Here is a 23,322-nt window from a genome sequence, read left to right as displayed (position 1 = left end):
GCTAACAGACAAAAACACAATTTGGGATTAACTGATCTCTTCTTCCTCATGTAAAGAGCTTTGACTATGATTACAGTCACAATGCACATGGTTTTATGTTAAGCCAAACTCATTTTGATAAAATGTAGTTTTGTCTTCAACCCCAATTATATCAATTGTTAAATTCACAGTGAGGCAAAGACTTTGAGGGCTGATTGGATGTTAGCACCTCGTCAGCTTTCCAGGGTGAGATGAGTCTGAATTGGTGAAGATGCTTCATTTTATCACTTGATTTTATTTGACCTTTTCTTATTCATGAAGCGGAATGTGACAGAAACTAAAGCAAACCTGCCTCGAAGAAGACTCATCTTCTCCTTTAACCCCTGATGATGTGTATAAGAAAGCAAAAACAATAATACCAAACAACATGGGAAACAATAATGTATTTGATTTATGGTGTTTTTCTAAATATTTATTATTTAATTTTCATATCTTGTCGTTGAATGTGTATCCCTGGGGAACATAGCCAGACTGACTTCAGCACTGGTTGTCTCTTGGATACAGCGTTACAGTTTGGTGAGACCAAATAGCAGCAGGCAGCTCACTATGAATATTTCAGACTGCAAAGACCTGTGTGACAAACCTACAGAGCTCTCTTCACAAAACTGTATTTCTTATTGTCGTGATTGATCTTGTCCTTTTGACACAAGTACGGATACTTGTTTCAAAATGACTCCAGTAAAAGTACATGAGTGGATTCAATATCTCTACTCAAGTAAAGTATAAAAGCACAGGTTCTTAAATGTACGAAAAGTATGAAAGTACCACTCTGAGGGCAATTTCTACCGACTGTACCTGAGAGCAAACTCAGACTCATGTCACAGTTATATAGTTCAATGACTTTTAAATCTTACCACTCCTACTTCAAATCAAATCAAAATATATATCACAAACAGGGTATTAAGCAAGAAAAGATTTGTGAGCATGAAAAATGTATTCTTAATTTAAACGAGGCCAGGACCAAAATTCTCTGGTCAAATAATATAAAATACAAAGCAAGATAGATTTAACCCAAAATTGAATTGAATGTTATTGAACTGAATAAAAACACTGTGATATAAACACTTGGATGTTTTAATATTCTGGAAAAATGCATTCATATTAAACCTGTCTCTACGTAATAATTAAACTGTCATTCCCTTCATAAGCCAATGTCTGAGTTGATGAAAGGAAACATAGATGAAACCAGATTAACGTAAAAAGTATCACACATCTTCTCATTATGTGTATTTCTTAAAAGCTTTTTTCATCCACAACAGTAAAAATAAAAGTCTCCATGCTGAGATCCAGCAGGGGATTTGTTCACCACTAAGATGTCGGCCACAGGAACGACCCACCGCTGTGTGCAGACATTTTATCTTTAAAAATGTATAGTCTCACTGCAGCAGTGTGTCCCTGCCTGAGAGTCTTACTCCAAACCAGTAGCTTTTGTTTTAGTCTGCATGTTTTTCACCTCATGAACCCGCTCGTACTGGTGAAGAGCTCAGCTTTGACTGATGAGCTTTTACAGCCATTACGGTTAGAAAGTGTTGTATGTCTAAAGCGACATCCTTGTGAGCTTGAATCTAAGACTAATATCATCTTTAGGTCAAAGACTACAAGTCAAAGCTCTTTGAATAAATACAATATTAATAAAAATACAATCCCATACCACTGAAAATGCATTTATAAGGGACATGTACTTGTAAGAATATCATCCTGCTCCAATCCAGACACATAATCCACTCCCGGTCAGATCAACATATTATAGACGAGTCTTAGAAAACCAACATGTTGTTTTCTCCTGAAAATCTGCAGAAGATATTGAATTTATGTAAATGAACACGTCTGTTTTTATCACTTTTGTGCCAGAACATCAAATAATTTTTTTTTTTTTTTCTGTTTGCCATTGTTCATCCGCCTAATGCAGACATTTTTTAAATGTAACCGAATCATCTTAGTCATTTTCACCTGTTGAAACAAAGACATGAAGCAGTAAAATGTTTCCTTTTTAATGTTGCCATTAAGTATTTAAACCCAATGCTTGCTACTTTCATACTTTTTAATAAAAAAATCTATTTATTGTTCCATCACAATCATCATGAGATTTTGTCGAACACACATCTCCCTTTACATTTGTTTATTCATCTTTTTAGAGTGTAGGTGAACGGCTTCGACGAAAGCGCCCACATGCTCTGGGTCCATGTCGGGGTAAAGGCCGTGGCCCAGGTTGGCGATGTAGCCCCGTGTGCCGAAACCCTCCAGCATCTTCTTCACGATCTCGGAAATGCGCTCCTGAGGAGAGGAAGAGGGAGAGAGAGAGAGAGAGAGTTAACTATCAAATGGCAGACCTTTTAGATGAGTCATGCTTCCACTGCTGTAAGACTTTAGTATGTTTTGGTTTTAATGGTTTTGGCTTTAAACCATTGAATTACAGCGCCTGACTATTCAGTACATATAAAATGAGTGGAATGCTTGGGACTGAAAGTAGCACGTTTGCAGGCTGTTGAGAATAACATCAGTTGACAGAGAAGGAACACAACATTAAAAGTTAACTATTATCAAAAAGAAAACTAGAATGCAACTCAGAAGAGCGCACATCTCCGCCAAGGATAGACACACTAAGTTGCACACATACAAACTGATGACATTGTGATGCAGATCTGAGTCAGGGACACTTTTCCTTTATCATCGTGAGGTAGGGGGTTTTCTGACACTTTTGTTGATTCTTGATGAAATAAATCAGATATGTTTAGGGGACAAACATGTGTGAGTGTGCGCTGTTTGATGCAGATCTAGTGAAGTTAAAAGTGGTCTTATAAAGGGGACTGTAGGGCCATAGCGGAGGTACATGTATATGCTCGACTGAGTGACACTGTTTTGTCTTTTTCCTAAATGAACAAACTGTTTCTGTGAGAGGAAGTGGAGGTTACCTTTGGAGCGTAGAGAGCACAAGGGTCCATGTTTCCCTGCAAGCTGACCTTCCCTCCTGTGAGCTCCCTGAACACACACACACAGACACACATCACAGGACACACAGGTAATCCTTTAACCGACAGGGTGAGTATTTGATGAGTAGGGCAGAAAACACAGACAGACTCTGTTGACTTATACGCTGCACCCTGTGACAGACCAGTGCCGAGGTCAGCAATGGTTAACCTGCTCCTCAGGAAACGACCCAGTAAGGTTCATGATTCCTGCCACGACCAGCAACATCCTGAGATGGAGTCAGCTCCGATTCAGCTTCAAAAGGATTTTACACACTCTGACAGAGGTTACGATTCGAGGCTTAAGTACAGAGTACATCAATCATTCCTTTTCTAAAACCACATAGATGTTTCAACACTTTTCATGTGTCAGACTACAACCACATGAGCCGACCAGGTTGAGATTCTAACTTCTCTGACAAACAGCCCATGAGCTGATGGGGAATGTTTAACACAGAGCTTGGTGCAGATGGAGTTAAATGATTCAATTTGTGTTGAAAAAATTCATCAATAATAAAACTAAAATAGCCCTTTGTATTGTGTGTGTGTGTGTGTGTGTGTGTGTGTGTGTGTGTGTGTGTGTGTTAATGCCTTGTTGTGGTTGTGAGGACCTCATAATTCAAGTGGCTTCTTGGTTTCAGGGGTGATGGTGTGTGTGTGTGTGTTCTTGTACTTATATCTTAGTAAGAACCATTTGAGCATAGACCAGAGTGAGGACATTTTTGAAATGTGAGGACTTTGTGACCCCGACTGCTGCTTTAGTCCTCACTTCTTCAAAGGGGCTGTTTTAGTGTTAAGACTTGGTTTTAGGGTAAGGGCTAAAATTAGGTTTAGGTAAGGGTTAGGCATTTAGTTGGGATAGTTAGAGTTAGGGCCTAGGGAATGCATTATGCCAATCCTCACTAAGATAGAAGTACAAACACATGTGTGTGTGTGTGTCTGTGTGTGTTTTACCGTGCTGAGCGTGGGTCAATGGTCCAGTCCAGCCCGACAACCTCGTAATGAGACTGAGAGAGATCCTCCAACCCGTAGTGAGCATCCTTTGCAAACACAATCTGGAACACACACACACATTACATTTTCAGAGCGCTTCTCATTTTTTTGGTGAAATGCTGCCATCTGCTGGTCATCTGGTATAAAGGGGTTTTCGTTAGAACAAATGCATCTGTAATGATCTCTCTTGGGAAACAATAGTGAAGCCAACGTGTGTCTATAAGAATAGATCAGTGTTTTGAAACTAACATAGAAGCCAATTAATACAAAAGAATACACACATCAATGCTACAGATAAATAAATAAAAACAATTGTTGTCGCTGTTGACTTGTTTACTCGGGGCGGATGTGTACATAATTAGCTCATATTTATATACTGGGACGAAAGCTTTTTATTTCTGTCTCTCACCATGGGAACATCCTGCCCCGACTCCTTCAGTCTATCTTTGACCCGGCGGGCGATGTCTCGGAGGTAAGGCAGAGAGAACTCTTTGAACTCGACGGGTCCCAGGATGCCAGCGTGGGACTCGAACACCTGCAGAGCCTGAACATTGCAGAGCAGCGGAGGAAAGAATCCAGGTAAGTTTTTCTTACAACAATTAATCACATCGGCAGCAGGAGCATTTAACACAATTCATAAATAGGTCAATATTTAAATTACATGTGGGTATTTCAACCTTTTAATATGCTAGAATGTGTTGCACCAGCTATTCATCTATTAAATCACTAACTTGTATAAAGATCATGCTGAGATTATAACTCCTGTCTAGTTACAAATGCACCAGCTCAGGTGGAACCATTAAACCTCCAGGAATGTGTCAACAAGTAAAGAATTCAATGATGTACAAATTGGTTGCTAGGAAACATCTGCAGTCGAATTAATAATTATCAGACATGCTGCTGTTTAACAGGTGTTCCCAAAACGTGAGTTTAGGAGACCAGATAATGAACTTCATTTTAACTGTGTAATTGTTGGTTTTCCTTTGTTTTATACATATCTGGATAGAGGCTGGACTGAGTGTTTCAAAGTGAGTGCTATGTTAAGAGTGGGAGATAGCCGATATTTTCTGTCACTACGTCTGACATTGTAGTCAATTTTCCAGTGTAAATAAGTTTAAAGGGATATAGTAAAAACAAAGAGCAACACCAATGCATGACAATATATGTCTCAGATTTTCCAGGAACAAAACAACAAAGGCAGGCGACATTGTGTCTTTACAAGCCTACATTGGCATCCAAACATTTTTTAACACTATTTAAAATGTTGGACAGTTATATTTGGGTAATGCAGCCCTCAGCCCCTAATGTGAGCCGTGAGCTCTGAGGTCTGCTTTGGGGGCTTTTTGTTGTTTTCAATGATAAGCTCAAAACATCAGAACAACCTTACTGCTGCCATTCCTCTCACAGATGGTCATAGCAAAAGACTTGACACTCACTGATTTTAAGTTGAATTATAATGTGCCACACCAATGGTGCAGAGTTATTACCTGAGCTCCTGCGGCCACCTGCCCCAGCAGATACTCCACTATCACGTCTGTCAGCATCTTCAGCAGCATGTGGCTGGCCTCCGGGTGTCTGTAGAGCCAACGCTTTGCCTTAGAGTGAGTGGGAGAGCCACCGCCTTCTATCATGTAGGACATCAGCGTCCACTGAGGGACACACCAAAGAGAAAAGAGAAACAAACACAATACTTAAATATCAATATCACTTTTTTTTTTAACTAAATAACGTAATCAGCCAAATTGTTATTCTCACCGGAGCGCCAGTGAATCCTATCAGCGGCACTTTGCCCTCAATCTTGTGTCTGGTCAGTGTGATGGCTTTGAAGACGTAGCCCAGCTCCTTGGCCACGTCCACTTTGACCCGAAGTTTCTGCAGGTCCTCTGGCTCCTTCAGGGGCTCCGGGAATGTGGGACCTTTACCTGGCACCATCTGGACATCCATACCCAAGGCCTGCAGGGAGCAAGATCAGTGCAAGGAAGATTAAAAAGAATATGTGAGAGATGGCTGCAGTTTTTAACAGAGGAAGAGACGTATTGTTAGGAAACTGGAGAATTCACACACTCAATGGTTGTACAGAGATTTCTTACTGTGCACAGTTTCCCATCACTTGCACTTCCTTGAAAATGAAAGGTTCAGGTGGGATCTGACTGCTAGTATGCAACAATATGGCCACTAGAGGGCACAACAAGCTGACTGATACATAGCCAACACATAAAGCTGTTCTTTTTGGGCAGCTCGTGACAATATGTCTAATATTCAGTCTCTTTAGAAGTCTTAATAATGTATATACTGTAAAACTGAAACAGAAGCTAACAGAAGCTAAAATGCTCCATATACAAACCCTTTTAAATAACATGTGATCATTTGACTTAGAGTCTTGTGATTAAAAATACTGCCAATCACTGTGTAAGTGATGCAACTTCACCTTAACCTAAAGATGTAACAGAATAATAAGATATGTGCTGTGGACATGCTAAAAAAATGAGACTGGTCTGTTTACCTGTGGGACAACCAGGATGTCACAGAAGATGATGGCAGCGTCGAAGGGAAAACGTCTCAGAGGCTAAAAGTGGAATAAAGGGAGGAATTTATCTTTTAAAGAAAGAAACTTGACAAAAATTAATTTGTGGTTTGTACTTTGTTGTCTCATGGTGACGCCCAAAAGATATATAGATTTTTTTGTTTTAAAAAGAGCTGCTTGATCTCAATGTGACTCAACTCGTAGGGGTCTCAGTCATGGCTGGTTTGGCTGTTAACTGTGTAAAACAGCTTTTTTTTTTTTTTTTAAATGACTGAAATAGTATTTTTCTGTCTGACTCCAGTGTTGTACCTGCAGAGTGAGCTCACAGCAGGCCTCTGGTGACCGACATGTGTCAAAGAAATCCTTCCCCGCTCTGAACTCACGAAACTCTGCAGATTAGATTCAACAAAAATACAAATGATCATCATTAGACAGTAAATTTATGATCTTGGTGAAAATGATAATTTGTGCTGAACATGCATTTCGGACGCCTTGAAAAAAGTCTTTGTAAAATTAGGGATGAGATCTGTTTTTATCAAAGTCATTCTTGACATGTCAGAGAAGGAAAAGCACAGGTATAACATAACATTTAATAACATGGCTTTGAAATCAGGTTTACAGGCACAATGTCATGTATTACAGGGACACTGAAGAAGAAGGTCCATCATTAATGCTTCCTACTATAAAAAGACATTACCTGGTAGATATCTACCAGCCTGTCTCATACACCAGACTGGGACATGTTCAGTTTCTTCTCCTCGCGCTGCTCGCAGGAATGTATCATTCCGGAGCTGAGGGAAGTCCTTTGGACTAGAAGAAGAAGAAAAACAAAAAAAAGGTATTAGCATCACGACAGCCGACATCTAAACAATGCAGTCAATGGTAATGTGTTTATGTTAGAGCCCGGCGGGGAAGATGTTGGCTGGCTGATAAATGATCTTCTTTGGGCGGACCTGAATTCACATCATTACTCCTACTGACTATATTAAACGTGTATGTTCATTCAGTCTTTACTAAGCATAGCAGTCGAACAAACTGTTGCAAATATTGGCTTTGATGTGTTTGCAGAGGGACCATTTTAACGGCTGAAGCACACGCACAATACAGATTTGGGTGAGAGTTGAGTTTAGCTGCTAACGCCGGAATGACAATAATCTGAAGGCCACAATGCAGCTGCAGCCAGCGTCCGTTATCTAAAACACAAGCGTGCCCCTCCCTCGCCTCTGCAATCGTTTTGCTCCTCCAGCTGAGGAGCCGCCAATGACCGACTGATTTGGGGAGATAACGCTCCTCTGCTCTTATCGTGTCCCAGCAGCAGAGAGGACGGTTGGATGAAAGGCTGCAGTGGAGTTATCAGTGCTGCATCGCAACCGGACTGAAATTCAAAACGACCTTGATGCAAATCAAACTGTTAGATGAGGAGAACCACTGCTAAATGGAAAAAGGAGAAATTGTTCCGTTAACTTGAGTTGAACTTCAGCTCACTTCTCAGGCCTAAGAAGACTTGTTTACATATGCAGACCTGCTGGTAGAAGAAATGTATAATGTTTGTCTCTTTTTTTTTCAGAATCTAAACTTTGACTTAATTTTAGAGCCTTTACAGTAAAGGCTCCCAAAATAAAAAACAATAACTTAAATGTGATATGTAATATTATGAGAGTCATAGTGGAACCAATTACTTTGACATTTACTTACTATCTACTGTTATTCAAATAAACAGTAGTGACATAATTTCAGCACAATGACAGTGTTTAATTTAAGTATATAGTGTATGTAAGTGATCCTAAAAGTATAAAGTGTATTCGGGGGAATGGAGAACCAGTGCCTAGTAGAAATAACAATAAAAATGAAAGGAATAAGGAACGAAATAAGACAAGTTGAGATCCACTATCATTCAGACTTTCATACAGCACAAACCCATTAATAACATTGCAGTGAGAAATATTTCAAACATACATACTGTCTCACCAAAAGTCTGATGGATATTAATTACCAGTTAATTCAGATTTTAGAAAAGTTGTTGTTAGTTGTTAACACGTGAACTTCTCTCTGGTGAAATAGCTTCATGCCGAATTAATCATAAAGACCCGAAGTGTTACTTTAAGCTTATGATTCTCGTTAATACATGAATCCATCTTTAAAAATGAGCAAGAGAAAATTGAATTTCTTAAAACTGAAACTAATTCCTGCACAATAGAGGCAGCTGCGTTTATCGGGGTTTATCTGTAGAATCCATGAACTGAGACATGATTTAAAAAAGATTCAGTTCAATTCATTATTGGGTTAAAATGGTTCCATAACAATGACACAGGCAGCTCTCAGGCCTGTTTACTTAACAGCTAGTAGCCGCTAAGTAAGTGGTAACATTAGCGTTGCGTGTGACCGTTACGTGCTAGCAGCAGCTACTCACAGTATGAACTCGTCCTTGCTCATGTCTGCGGCTCTGAGGATGATGGGACCTGGTCACTCGCTCCTCCGTCTCTCTGCAGGTGGAACTCACGACCAGCGGCTCCTCAACTGTCAAACAGCCGCTTACACAACTCGTCTACAGCACTGCTCCAGGGCGCGGCCATCTTGGACGACCACGTGATCCTCAAACCAGGAAGAGGGTAGGGGTGTCCAAATAAAAGACTGCTTTATTTCTTTAAATGGTCATTATAATAATGTATGAGGAATTTTTCTGTTTCTTCACATGTTTTATATAATATCTTATTTGCGAAATAAACTAATTGTCTCTGTATTAATTTGGTTGGGGTCCAAATCCAGGTAAATACAGTTTAATATTGAACATACTTGCTCCAAATATTTCCTATCATCTTTTACTAAATTATTTAAATGTTGCTCAAGGCAATTTATGATTACATTTGATGTTTCTTTTACAAAATATGTTTTTAAATAAAACAAATTGACTTCATTATTTGGGAAAAGTCTTCACACACCTGCAAATAAGTTATCTCCTTGTGTTGCATGGTCTCAGAGTTATTGTAAAAGATAAACATAGTAAATAAAGAGGCACATTCCTCTGGCCCATAAACTGTCTCTTTCTCATAATATGTGTTATATCTTCATTGAATGAATAAGCAATTATCTTCTTCTAACTTTGGATATATTTCTTCATACCATGACAAAAAAGTATATTTTACGCTCATTAACTTAAACACCAATGCAATTTGCCAAATTAAATGTTTAAGTTAAAATCATATATGATCAATTTGATTTAAAGCTTAATCAATAGAGGTTGTTCAGGATAACTGTTTTAAAGTAACAGTCACAGCTAAACCTCTAAAAGATGAGCTAAACATACAAAGGCACCCAACATAGAGTCAATTATTGCATAGTTCTTTAGTCTTTACACATTCTCATTCACATAGCTACAAGTATACAGCTCAAATTATCTTTACGTGACAAACCAACAGCTCAATCATGTGCTACATTTAAACTGAAGTAACTTTTTCTTTTAGTCACCAAGAGAACATCTAGAGCATGCCTGTGTCAAACCCACTTACGTAAAAAAGATCACATAATATAAAGACCATGTTTGAAATGATAGAGATGAAATGATAAAACAAGAGATTTTACATTTATCTCCTGAAACAAACAAAATAAGCAAAGGCTACAGCGCTTCAATATGAAGTGAAACAGCAAGCAGCAGAATACAAACAGCATTAACAATATTTGTTGTTAACATCTACACGAGAGGAGTGTCCCAGTGTTTGAGCAGCTTCCATCTCTTGTATGTTTGCAAACTCTTTGCATGAAGTCAGCAGTTTGTTCAGATCCTCTGTACACAAACACATATTAGAAAATAAATGGAGAGCTAAAAGCCTGTTCGGCCAAAATATTTACATGCCTGAGCACAAGGGTATATTTTACATAATGAATTGCTGTTTTTTAAATCAAGTTTGTTCAATATTATCCTCAATGTGTTGTTCGGGGTGATAGTCAACAGCATTGGAACATTTTTATTTCTACACAGAGAAGGTAAATGGTCAGTGTACATATATACTGGAACAAAAAAGGGTAGAATGTGTTATTTATGTATAAAAAACATCTATGAATAAAAACACATATTTGAAGTTGTAGAAGTAGAGAGAAGTTATTTGTAAAAGTCTTTATGGAAGTGTCCGTCTCTCTCTCTCTCTCTCTTTCTCTCTCTCTCTCTCTCTCTCTCTCTCTCTCTCTCTCTCTCTCTCTCTCTCTCTCTCTCTCTTTATAGTTGTTGTTGGTACTGTCCCTCTGTGGCAGTGTAGAAGTCTCCCAGGACGCTCTGCAGGTAATCGAAGGTGGGTCTGTCTTCAGGCAGCTTCTTCCAGCAGCACATCATGACTTCGTAGAGCTCAGCAGTACAGTTGTCAGGCTGTGCCATCCTGTAGCCCCGCTGCACTGAGGACATCACCTCCCCTTTAGTCATACCTGAAAACAGCACAAGCATGGATGTGTGAGGAGGAATATGTAACAAGTGAAGCTGTAGGAACAGACAAGTTTATTCACTTCTAGTGTTCTAGCGTGTCTCCATGGCAGCACTGCTCACTGAGGCAGTACATTCTATGCAAATCAAAGTTTTTCCCATGAAGAATGGAAATTAAAGTTCTCCAGTAGAGAGGAGTAAATGTCAAAGTATTTGCTTCCAATATGACTCATAATATAAAATATCACGTTTAAGTTATTGTTATATATTTTGGGAGCCTTAACTGTAAAGTCTCTCAAACTTTAAGTCAAAGTTAAGGTTCTAAAAAAAAGAAAAGATTAACATATCAGCCAAAATGTATAAATGTTTATTTTTACATTCAGCTGCTTTAGTTAATTTTTTGATTAGGTTAGTCTATTTCATAAATATATCCAAGAATAGATAAGAAGAAAGAAAGAAAGAAGGACAGGAAGACAGGAAGACAGAAACAAAGTAGGACAGAAAGAAGGAAAGGAAGAGAAAACCAGCTCCATCTACTTTGGCGCCAATAAAGTAGAGTGCGTAGTTTGGTCAGCAGGTGGCGGAATAAGCTATCGTGATAAACCGTAGAAAAATAGGAGGTCGACCCAGGAAAAAAATAACCTCCAAAATGTGTTGAAGAGAAGAAGAAAAGATAAAACCAGTCGCCTTAGGACCATAGACTGTATAGAAAAGACTTTGGGACAAATTACAGTTTACATTTTTTCAGTAAGCAGAATTTAAACGATGCTTAATGTCAGCCGAGTGCCACATTTAAGTGTTCTGTCGAGAGAAGAGGATAAACAGCCTCCTCCTGTGTAGAAGAAGAAAAAGACAAACAGCCTCCTCCTATGTAGAAGAAGAAAAAGACAAACAGCCTCCTCCTGTGTAGAAGAAGAAGATGGAAACAGCTGACCAGTCACATGAGTTATATGTTTGCTTCGTCAGTGTGTTTCCATCTCTCACAGATTTTAAAAAGTACTTTCACTTACATTGAAAAAAAACTGGAATTTGAATAAAATACAAAATATCCTGAAAAGATTGATTAATCTATTGCCCTGTCCGTTCATAGACCTCAGTGTGTTTTGTCTGAAGTGTACCTTACTGTTGATGAGAAGCAGTATAACAGGTTATACGCTCTCTTCTCTTACTTTTATTTTTATCAAAATATTACCTATTCAAACAAAGCTTCGGCAACAACTCACAGTGAACCTTATAGTGGGATTAACTACAAATTAATGATATTATTCTGGGCATGGCAGTTTTATTTAAGAAGCCAAGTTCATACACAGAGGTAGATTCAAGGTGCTGCACGGGGACATCAAGAACAGCACAGACAGAGAATTAAAAGAAAGCATTGTAGAATCCGATAGTAGAATTTATATTTTCAAGCAAAATAAATGAGTAGAAGAAACAAGGTAACTATATTAAAAGAGGCTAAATAACTGGTCGCACAGCTGGGATACAGGAAACACAGGGCGACATCGAGAGTCAATACAATGAGATGTGGGTATAGTGGTGATATCTTAAAGGAGCCTGTTTACCTGGGTAAGGAATCTTTCCGTAGGTGACGATCTCGTAGAGCAAAACTCCGAAGGACCACATGTCTGACTTGATGGTGAAAGAGCCGTAGTTGAAGGCCTCTGGTGCCGTCCATTTAATGGGGAATTTAGCTCCTGTGGTCAACACACATACAAACACTTAATTTATCATTCATTCGCTTTACCATCAGGGGGACTGTTCATTGTGGTATGGGTGCACATGATCAACTGGTCAATGAAACAAATAGTGTCGGGCTTGTCATGCAAAAATAGGGTATTTTCAAATAAGTAGACTATCCTGCCTCTAGCTGCCTGGAGGGGATTTTTGATTTCTAATGTGTCACAAGCATTCAGTGAAGGAGTCAGGTCGTTTGCGATGGGAAAAACGAAATTATTGAATGTAAAAATACGGTATTAGAAACTTTACCCTCTCGGGCAGTGTACTCGTCATCCTCTATGATTCTGGCCAGTCCAAAGTCAGCGATTTTACAGAGCAGACTTTCTGAGACCAGGACATTCGCTGCTCTCAGGTCCCTGTGGATGTAATTCTTCTTCTCTATGTATGCCATGCCCTCTGCTATCTGAAACAGACAAACATAAAAAACCAACAGTAAGACTGTAGATAATACAGTAAAGAGAAATGAATACATAGTACACAATACATCAGATATTACTAACTTCATTTGGAAAAAGTGTCTCAATGATATCATATACAAAATCATTATGGGATGTAACAGATGTTATACAGACATATCAGTCAGAGAGTTATACAAACAAACTAAGAATTGAAACTCAACAACTGGTTACACCATCAATTGATCAGAAGAAAAATCACATATGAATTAGACAGTTGCCATTTTTTTATTCTATTTTAATATAATACATGGATATACAGAATACACTATTGACGTAATGATTGATCATTTAATAAAAAAAAAAAAATCAATTGCTAATGAAAATAATTGGTAGTTCCAGCTGAAGTGCAAACCCAACAAAACAAATTCAAAGCTTTGCTTTTCACTTACTAACACTTAACACTTACTAAAATGACTGCAAAGTATAATTTATTTCAGTGTTTTCTTTTTAGTACTTCACAATTCACAGGAAATACTTGTTTGGATGTGCTTTGTCTGTGGTAGGCCTCAAGTGTGTTGAAACAGTGAAGATTAATATTTTTACTTTTGCCTTTGGTTCCTCATTTTATGGAAACAGTGACGATACAACTGTTTTGTAACCATGAAGCAACTGAGCTGTGAAAAAATAAGCACCACATTGTGGTCTGAGTTAAAATCACCTGTGCTGAGAAGTCGATGAGTTTGGGCAGTTGCAGTTGGCACCCTTCATTGCTCTTTAAGAAGTCTAGTAGGCTGCCTGAAGACAAGACAGGATAGGAAACAATATCAGTGTCATGCACAGGTGTGAGGTGCATTGTATGTAAACCCTTGCAGTGCTTTGGCGCTCAGCATTTGGAGCACTGCTGTGAAAATACTTGTGTGAGAGAGCAGCGTTAGTTGGTCTGTTCTGAAATAGTAGTGGACACTTTTTCAGGTCGTCCTCCCATCCCTCGATAGCAAGGCTTTACATTGTCTTGTTCGGGATGTAACAGGTGATTTTTCCACATGTTTTATCAAAAATAGCTCCAAGAAACAGGATTAGCCTTCCGTTAGCATATGACCATTCCTGTGGAAAAAGCTGACTCGCTCCCAATGACCTTTCCCCCTCTCCTCTTACTTATGCACAATTCATCTGAGCCTCTGAGCAGTTAAGAAGAGTTTTCAATGAACAGGTGTCCCTGGTAGTTAAAACAGCGTGTCATCTATAAAACAGGTGATACAATGCCTGTGAGAAACAGAGCCAAGAGGGCACAGAAGGGGAAATGAAAGTGGACCTAAAATCGAAGGATGGAAGTTGTGTGGCGACAGGAATACTGTATATCCCAACCCTAATCTGCTGACATTTGCACTTTTTATTAGCTGCTTATTGCGAAAGACAAATCAAATAAATTTATTCCGGCTGCGTTCATTGTAAGTCGTTCCCCAGATAAGAATGTCAGCTGCATGTGTCAATTATTAAGCTGATTTACCATTTTCCATATATTCGGTGATGATGTAGATGGGTGGTGTCTTGGTGACGACAGCGTAGAGACGCACCAGCCTGTCGTGCTGCAGCGTCTTCATGACGTTGGCTTCGTCCATGAAGGCTTCAGCCGTCATCGTGCCGGTCTTCAGAGTCTTCACCGCCACTTTGGTTGAGTTGTTGTAGTAAGCTGATGTGCAGTCAGAGGGGGGGAATGGGGAATGGGGAACAGAGAGTAGTGGTTGTTTCCATTTTTTGATGAAATCATCTGCTTCTCATGCCGCATGGTCTCAGTGAAATGCAATGTCAATTGAATTGGAAACAGACTATAGCTCAGACAATGTAAACAGCCATTACTACTATGTTAATCTGTCAAAACCATTGTTTAAATACCTGTCTGATCAATATTCTGATGCAAGATTGAACTATTAAATATAAACTACCATCGTTATTCAATCTTTTCACAGAAAATTCATTGTTTTTTCTTGTCGATTTTAGCATCGCAACATCATTTTAGTATTGCCCATTCATAAAGTCATGCAGTAGAGGCTGAGGTGTCCTTACTTGTACGCCCTAAAACTGGTTCCAAAAAAAATGGATCACACATGTCCCACAGTGCAGTTCTAAACCACTGTCCTGTTATGTCTCTCAGACATATTCACGTGTATGAAGGAACGCCATCTCAACTAATCTCTTAGTTTGCCGGTCAATATTTTTATTTTGATCAACTCTTTATCTCCAACCAAGTTTGCGAAAAACCTAGGTGTCAGTGATCCTTATCTGACCATGTTGAATATGTCGGTTGTTTGTGACACATGACTCAGTCTGTGGTTACCTACGGCTGCCAGAATCAAACTAATACTTGCTTACAGAGCGAATTCTGGATCAACTCAGCATATTGCAAATTGAAGGAAGCCCTGAAAAGAATACCAGATACAGTATTTCTAGATATCCAGTGAAATACTGCAGTCACTAGGTCACTGCATATAATCCTGGTAAACATCACGGAAGACTTGAAACTATTAGAGATGACAAGAAGGTTGAGGAGTCAAAAGGGAAAAGAAGGCTGAGTGAGTTTGGGCTAATGGTGGCACTATTCATGAAACTGTCTTGATAGAAACCTGGACTCTTACTTTGATCAAACATGTTGGCCCCAACTTCCCGTTCCTCCGCCTACTGACAGCTGGCAAACCCAGAGTCTGTGAAACCAACAGCGCCCATGTTTATTTTCCTACCGACCACAAATGCAAATCATCCAAAAATACTCCGACACCACAACGAATTCACATCTCTCATGTTCTCACGTATTACAATTTTGAAAATAAGTTTATAACCATGAGTCTTTGTATTTATCTAGTAGTCTTTTTCTGTGTATTATGTACACTCTCTTTATTACAACTCACAGACAAAACAAAAATGCCAAAACACTTGTCTACTTTCCTCTTGTTTTTAAGACTCAAATGATAAATCTCTTTATCACTGGGGTAGTTGTTTTTGTGTGTTTCTGTTTAAATCCCATCAGAGTCAAACATTTCCCCTTAGACAATAACACTGACAACATGCAGCTGTGATCTTCATGAGACACTTTCTACTACAGCGCATGTGTGGACACATGTGACCATATTTTAAGAGAAATTATGAAAATTGTCCACAAAGATCTGTAATACATTTAATTTTAAATAAGAGGAGGACGTGTTTATTGTCTTTGAAATATAACTTTTTGCCCCATTCTTCTACTACCTTGGAATTACAGTATGAGTTATAGTGCAGCTACCCACGTAACCATTGTGGTTGCACTAGGCAAATTGTATTTGTTTTCAAAGCAGAAGATAATTTTTTGCAAGATGTTGTCTTACACATAAAGACGGACGACATGACAGCCACCAAGAGAGAAGCTAAAATTGTCTTGATTGCCCCATGATGGCTAGCTGGCAGTCCCACCTCACCCGCGTTAGTGGATGGGACATTGGACAAGTCAAGAGAAGTACACATCTAATATACATTTTTTCAAAGATGGTTTTGTCTTTTCAGGTAGTTCTTATCACACTAGTGTTTGCTCAAAACGTCTTGTTTTAACCAGTTAGTAACGCTATCAAATCCGGGTAAAATGTCATGATTGATAGCTGGGATTGATTTGTGATCAGTCCAGCGGGTTTATCGACAGGACCTTGCTACCATGGCTCCGTCCCTTGATCACTACTGTGCAGACTCAGGCTGTGTGCTCTATGGCCGCGCTCATATCCAGATGTTTTGGTGTAATTTCTGAACAGTGGGAGGAAGCATCGTCCATCTCTATATTCAGTCTATGCTACCTCCCCTCTAATCTACCTTTAAACTGTCTTTTCTCAGTTTCCCTAACTCCACCTCTGTTTGTCTAAAACTTCCACCAACACAGACAAGTCCCTCCACCACTGCAAGGTGTTGTATATCCCAAAGGGGATTACGTAAATATGGAGTCCTCCTTTTCCAACTTCAACCTCTATTTATTCTTGGACATTAGAAGCAGTAGCTGGTCAGCCTCATTGTTTAAATCAATGTTTTGGTCTGTACTCACCCATCCAGACTTCCCCAAACTGCCCTGCTCCCAGTTTCTTCAACATCTTAATTGAATCTTTGGAAATCTCCCAGGCGTCTTTATCCCATGGTTTCTGGGCTTTGGGTTTTACACATGGGCGTTCTAGTTTACGACACAGGCCATCCGGTTTGTCTGGTAGGTGCAAAGACACACACACACGAGTTTGTACTTCTATCTTAGTGAGGACACTCTTTGAGGTAATACATTCCCTCACCCCTTACCCTAACCTTAACCCTCCAAGCTTAATGCCCAACCCTAAACTTAATACTAACCCCTAAAACCAAGTCTTAAACCTCAAGCAGCCCATTGAAAACGTGAATACCGGTCAAAATGTCCCCACTTTCGAAAAATGCACAGCACAGCTATTCAAGCAACCTTTAATGAGAGGATCACAATGTTTTGAATGACATAGTGTGTGATGAGCCCTGAGGTATTTTTCCTATAGCTTTGCATAAAGCCTGGAGGTAGGGTTAGCAGCCAGCCAGAGGTGTTCAGTATCAAAGCACAACCTGTCCTTTGTATGTTTCTGTTGGGATAGTTTGTCTTTACAATTGTCATTTTCAACGAGATTACTCATGGATGTTGATTTAAGAAACCAGGCAATTTATAGGACTTATGTGAGAGGGAAATTTGGTGCAGATGCAAATAAAATGTTGCTATTTAAATGTGGTTTGATAAGGGGACCTTCAGGCCTCACTCAGAGAGGTATGTGCTCTCTTTTTTTCTAATCGTTTTTTTCTGACCTCCGATAGCTTAACTTCTCTACTTGCTGCAGTGATTAACAAGTAAAGTATTTTACTCCTTAGGCTACTGTTGGAGTTCTTTTAGTTCTTCTATTCCAGATTCATACTCACTGTGGTAGTGTTTGATCAAGCTGCCGATGTCAAGGAATGTGATTTTCGGAGAGATGTAGTAGCCGCCATTATCCATTGTTCTTATCTTATAGTGTTTGACTGAGTCTGCCCTCTGAAGGTCGACGTCTCTGATGGACAATGAATAACTCCCTGTGGAAAAAACAGTTTAGTCATTTCAAGTGGTTTAAATGAAGCAGGAGCACGATATGTAATCCACAATGTGAAGATTGTTGATAATGTGCTGTTGTGATTTACTCACCCTTTGGTGTTTCGCTCTCCCTGATAAGATAAGAGCCAGGTTTGTTTGCCGGAGCCAGCAACTGCCTCTCCGCATCCTTTCTTGCCATGTCCTTGAAAAACCACCTAGAATGAACAGGAAATGGACTAAAACTGACATATTCCTAATAATTATATTATCTATTTCTCCCAATCGCACCAAGTTAATAAAGCATAACACTTTTCATACGATGTCAAATTAAGCGGTCTTTAGCTTGGATCAAAATTTTTGTAAAAGTTTTTTCAGAAAACAAACAAAAGGTGTTAGGGTTGTAGCTACTCACTCTTCCGCTTCCATGGTGTCGGCTTTAGCGATGTAATTGGACGGGATGAATCCCTTTTTGCTGGTTATCAGTGACTTTGCTTTCCACCACTCACCACATCTGCATAAACGACCAATTAATTTTAGCACAATTATTGTTTTTCCTTTGATAGTCATTGTTGAAGTTGAATTTTCACTTACAAAAAAGTAATTTAAAAAAAACGATTCTCAATGGTCATCATAAATACTCATCTGATGCCTACAGCAAGGGGGAATATTGTGTTTGATACATGTACCAAATTCAAATATATAAATGTCGTATGCATCATTCACTGAATACTTATTCAAATTCAGCCTTTCTTTTAAAACATTTGGATCTTACTCAGAATCTAAATCATGTTCCTGAAGTGATGCAACAGTCTGTAATGTTGACTCAACTACTGCGTTGTCGGGGTTGAATGGGCAAGTGTGAACTGTACCTGACTCTGACAGTCTGCTCGTGGTGTGCAGTTTTATCAGAGCTCATTTCATAGCTGGTGTAAGCTTTCATCTTTGTTTTCACCTTACATGTTGCAGTACATAAATGATGGATAACATTTCTGGGAGTTGAATCACTCTAATATCCACATCAGACACTCACTCCTCTAAGACTATCATCTTCTCGCCTTTCTTGAACGCTAGGTCATCTGGGTGCACGGCTTTGTAAGGGTAAAGGCCGACCACTATTTTCCCAACCGTGGTTTGCTCTGAGAGATGAAACAGAAAAAAATATTTAAATGTTAAGTGTAGTACATCAAAATGAATAGGTCCATAACTTCAATATCCACAGAATGCAATATTGTATGACTGCGAGCACTCGTACTGAACAGTAATATCAGTTAACTGTGCTGTAAGTCTTCTTTGTAGTTTTAATATGACAATGTTTTAATTTGCGGCTCCATATAATGTGGCCTTACCTAACTAAACTTCAAACACTCAGCATTGGCTAACATGCTAGAACCAGTTTGTGTTAAGCTAGCCTGGAAGATATAGCTTAGCTCTAAGTGGAAGTGTTGAAGAAAATGACATCGTGTGGCATTAAACTCAAGGGCTATTGGGTAGAGCCAGAACCAAGAGCAGACATGTTTAGATTCATCGATAAGACTCAACGGTATGTTTCAGATAAATCCTCAAAGCTTCCAATCTCATGTTATTATATATTTCTGTAACTGCTATCACACTGTCTTTATTTCTAATCTTGCTTATTTGTCTTATTTCAATTATTTAATATTACAATAAATAATTATTCTTATATACTGTTGTAATCTATTTACTTTTTCAACTTGTTTTTAATATGCTATATAAATAAATCTCTTATTAACACGTCTATAACCCTACATATTGGCATTTGTGTATACTATAAATATAGAGCCCTCTATTGGAATCCAGGCTTTTTAGAAATGTTTAATTTAGCCTGTATTAACAAGGAACGTTAATTCTGGAACAAACCCTCATTTAGCTCACATACTGAGCTGTAGGTACTTTCATTAGTTTGAAGTCAGTAAGTAAGTGAAACAAAAAGACAGAAAGAGGGAGGCATACCTTCCAACTTTTGGAACACCTGACCCGGTAGCAGGGAGTCACTCTGGAAAGCAAAAAGTGAAAAAGAGAAGTTCTGATCATTAGTTAAAGTCTAAGTCAATGTTTTTCCCAATCAAGGTTCATCTGTGTATCGGAACTTTAAAAAGGACTGAAATACTTCCCTTTTACAAGATCAGCATCATTACACTTTGTTCCAATGAGAGCAGATCACATTGTGTAATCTTCTTTCACTGAAATGCTTGTGTTTCCCAAGCCCAGCTGTCTGGCCACTTACCTTTTGTGGTTTTGTGTTGGAGGTGGGGTCTCTGACATAGTGCGTTTGATCGGTGTGTTCAGTCGACTGTCTGTTCTTCCCTGGCACAATGTCGTTCAGAGCTTCGGTGGATTGCATGCAGCCCATCCTGCTGCACGAGGAAGTCAGAAAACGGGAAGCATAAAATGGAATGTTGCACATTCACAGCTGCTAAAACAAACAACACTTAAAATGTCGTATTGCACACCTGTGTCTCCTCGTTCTTTTTTTAATGTAAAAATTACACAGAACCAGACCAGTGACATTTTATTTGTTCTGTTTTTATCACTTGTCACAATGTGATCAAAAGAGATCGAGGAAGTTCACATGCACACACAAATTGTCAGCTCTCAGTCGATTTCAATGTAGACTGGGAGAGCAATATCCTGTATATCTACCTTATTCTGAATGAGACATTATTTCAATTATGATGTTTACATGTTTACATTTCTACCAGAAAATTCCATTCATATTCCAGTTTGCACGTAACAGAACGTATGTCTGATTATGACTATTTTCAACATTATGTCCCACATGTTTTACACTCGAACAAAGGATGTTTAACCAAGGGCATGTGTCGCCAAGCATTTGGTAACTGCCCTAAGGTAATATGTAATAGGACGTTTTAATGGGATTGAGAATATAATGCTACTGGGTTTGGAATACATCCCCTCTAAATTCTGAATATGACCTTATTCGAGGTAGTACCATCAGAAAATGCTGTTCCCATGCAATGTCTTATTCAGATGTTTTTAATGGACAATGTTGGAGTCCATGTAAACATGTCTTCTGTAACGAGACTCAATTCCACTACCTCAATGACTTACACCAACACAAAATACTCCCATGTAAATGAACAATACAAAAAATTAAGACCTGTGTATAAACATATCTGGTTATGTGACATAAAGTTGAAGATCAAGCCTATATATACATTGAGGTACATCTTAACTGGGACTCCTGATTTGCATTTAGGGAAAACACATGACCAGGGTTGTGACATCCCTAGTATTGTTTCTGTGTTCAGCAACACAAAGGACATTATTTAAAGAACTTATTTAAATGGTAATACAAAATAGGGGAACACATTACTGGAAACAATGGTCACTTACACTTTTCACTTAAGATAAGATAAGATACAACTTTATTGATCCAGAAACCAGGGAAATTCTGTTGTTACAGCAGCAGGCAGTTCAGATTGAGGTTGAAATAAGAATAAATATAAAAAATGCAATAGAATAAAAATGAAATAAAAATGCTGGGTATGTAAAAAATATACGGCTTTCAATGAAGTGGCTTGTATAGAGATGCTTTCAAGTAAACTGCAGTGGCACAGTTGTCATGATGTCACACTTAAAAGCACAAATCATACCTAATGTTGGTGGTAGAGGTCAGCGGGTCACCAAAGTCATTGGGATTCAATTCCAAGAGGATATGAATGTTTGCACATCATTTCAAACAATTACATTCAGTGGATGTTCAGGAAATTTTGACACTATAGGAACAGTCAAAGGACCATCAAAGAAAAAGGGGAACACGGATGACTGCAAGATATATTAGTATTAACCATGGTGACAGACACCGGTACTCTTAGAGACAGTAAATCATTTTAGGATAATTTATTAAACCCGTTGCTTTAAGGACTCAAAAAGCATCGTAACCTCCCTTGTCAGTAGGAAACTGAGTTCATGATACAGTTTTGAGTGATAGCATGCAAAACAATAGTGTTTTTTGTACTCAAAGATGGTGCGTGTGGGGCAGTGTCAAGCTGCCCAACTGAGTCAGACTGAGTTTGGTTATTTGAAGAAACCAAGTGGAAACTCCATCAGCCCAAAGGCAGACAGAGAAGGGGCAAACCCCAAAACATTAACTAGAGCTAAGCCTGTCTAAATAGCCTGGAGGTTTCTGCAAATAAATCAACACAAGAAAAACAAGACACAGCTTGACATGCAATTCTGAGCCGGTACTTTTTGTTGTAAACAAACTGTGAAAACGTTAGAACAGCTTTATGGTTTATGACGAGGGTGTCATGTGTTTTGCAGGTTCAGTGCCTCTGTTATATTTTTAACTTGACAGTCAGCATACAGCCGGAAACCAGGGGTCTGAGGAGATAAGGGGCTTGCGCACGCACACACAGACGCACACACACAGAGACTCAAGATTTCCAATTCTCTAAAAAACATACTTTCTCCTTTCCTCTGGCTGAGACAAAATGGGGTGGTTTAGAATGAAATGAGACAAAGACCTCGAGAGGAAATAACCCAATGTGGAATTTAATGTAAAAACTGCAACTGATGATTCTGAACACATTTTGAGCAAAGATGCTTAAAAACCCACTTAATATTGAGTTAAATGCTGATTTATTCATTTTCTAGATTCTCAGAGAGAATCATATTGAGATTCCTATTACCCATTATATTTTAACAGTGTTTTCTCTTCCTGGTTACACTTCAATAACAGATCCATATCTACTCACAATGAGACTTAAAAAACATAACACAGCAACTCAAAACCTTTTTAATACATACAATAGCTCTATATTTAATACAACCATCAGTACGAGTAAAACGCTCAAAATTAACAGGTTATCTTATCATCTCCATTCTAATCAGAGACACATTCCACAAATGCATAAACTCTGTTTGTCTGTGCGTGAGTGTGCATGAACAGAGTGTAATGCACATTACTGACTAGATTCATTCACACCTCACATTCATTTGTACTTACCGCTTTACCCGTGTGTCCCCCTCCTTGGTCAAGGAAACAGTTACTGCAATGTTTAGTCTTGTAGTTCTTAGATTTCCTTTGTGTGAGTTTCCTAAAGTACAGACTGGCGGTGTCTGGCTTGACAAGTGGGTCAGCCGCTGTACATGGAGTGTTACCCTCAGCTCACAGAATGAGGAACTTGGAAAAAATG

At 38.8% G+C, this 23,322-nt stretch overlaps 2 protein-coding genes across 3 annotated transcripts; both read right to left on the bottom strand.

Moving 5' to 3' along the window:
* Positions 1–1,687: 1,687 nt before the first annotated feature.
* urod (uroporphyrinogen decarboxylase) lies at positions 1,688–9,137 on the bottom strand. Of its 2 annotated transcripts, XM_062404101.1 has the most exons (10): positions 8,933–9,130; positions 7,220–7,332; positions 6,832–6,911; positions 6,502–6,564; positions 5,754–5,951; positions 5,486–5,647; positions 4,408–4,542; positions 3,960–4,060; positions 2,952–3,018; positions 1,688–2,313 (listed from the first exon to the last, which is right to left on the bottom strand). In XM_062404101.1, exons 1-10 carry the CDS (start codon positions 8,953–8,955, stop codon positions 2,149–2,151), a joined length of 1,107 nt encoding a protein of 368 aa, XP_062260085.1. In that variant the 5' UTR covers positions 8,956–9,130; the 3' UTR covers positions 1,688–2,148. The 2 variants fall into 2 exon arrangements, with proteins under 2 accessions (XP_062260085.1, XP_062260086.1); XM_062404102.1 differs by lacking the exons at positions 1,688–2,313; positions 2,952–3,018 and adding an exon at positions 3,025–3,235 and having other exon boundaries at positions 8,933–9,137.
* Positions 9,138–9,845: 708 nt separating this feature from the next.
* On the bottom strand, positions 9,846–23,283 carry lyn (LYN proto-oncogene, Src family tyrosine kinase). The gene is made up of 13 exons (XM_062404100.1): positions 23,133–23,283; positions 20,388–20,517; positions 20,114–20,156; positions 19,173–19,278; positions 18,555–18,653; positions 18,254–18,357; positions 17,995–18,144; positions 17,120–17,272; positions 14,573–14,755; positions 13,784–13,860; positions 12,917–13,070; positions 12,493–12,624; positions 9,846–10,935 (listed from the first exon to the last, which is right to left on the bottom strand). The coding sequence occupies exons 2-13, from the start codon at positions 20,511–20,513 to the stop codon at positions 10,733–10,735; spliced, it is 1,530 nt and encodes a 509-aa protein (XP_062260084.1). The 5' UTR covers positions 20,514–20,517; positions 23,133–23,283; the 3' UTR covers positions 9,846–10,732.
* Positions 23,284–23,322: the final 39 nt, after the last annotated feature.

This window comes from Platichthys flesus, chromosome 14, assembly GCF_949316205.1.
Source record: "Platichthys flesus chromosome 14, fPlaFle2.1, whole genome shotgun sequence".
Taxonomy (NCBI): Eukaryota; Metazoa; Chordata; class Actinopteri; order Pleuronectiformes; family Pleuronectidae; genus Platichthys; species Platichthys flesus.
This window is presented reverse-complemented; position numbering and strand designations above follow the sequence as displayed.

What these genes read in the sequence shown, in the direction of transcription:
- lyn (XM_062404100.1), bottom strand. Translation starts at nt 20,513, where the DNA reads ATGGGCTGCATGCAATCCACCGAAGCTCTGAACGACATTGTGCCAGGG. An exon ending in CGAGTACACTGCCCGAGAGG is followed by an intron (nt 12,625 to 12,916) that starts GTAAAGTTTCTA and finishes TGTTGACCACAG; the next exon opens with GAGCTAAATTCCCCATTAAA. An exon ending in CGGAAAGATTCCTTACCCAG is followed by an intron (nt 10,936 to 12,492) that starts GTAAACAGGCTC and finishes TGCTGTTTTCAG; the next exon opens with GTATGACTAAAGGGGAGGTG.
- urod (XM_062404101.1), bottom strand. Translation starts at nt 8,955, where the DNA reads ATGAGCAAGGACGAGTTCATACT. An exon ending in AGCAAGGACGAGTTCATACT is followed by an intron (nt 7,333 to 8,932) that starts GTGAGTAGCTGC and finishes TTCTTCTTCTAG; the next exon opens with TCCAAAGGACTTCCCTCAGC. An exon ending in CGGGGCAGGATGTTCCCATG is followed by an intron (nt 4,061 to 4,407) that starts GTGAGAGACAGA and finishes TGTGTGTTCCAG; the next exon opens with ATTGTGTTTGCAAAGGATGC.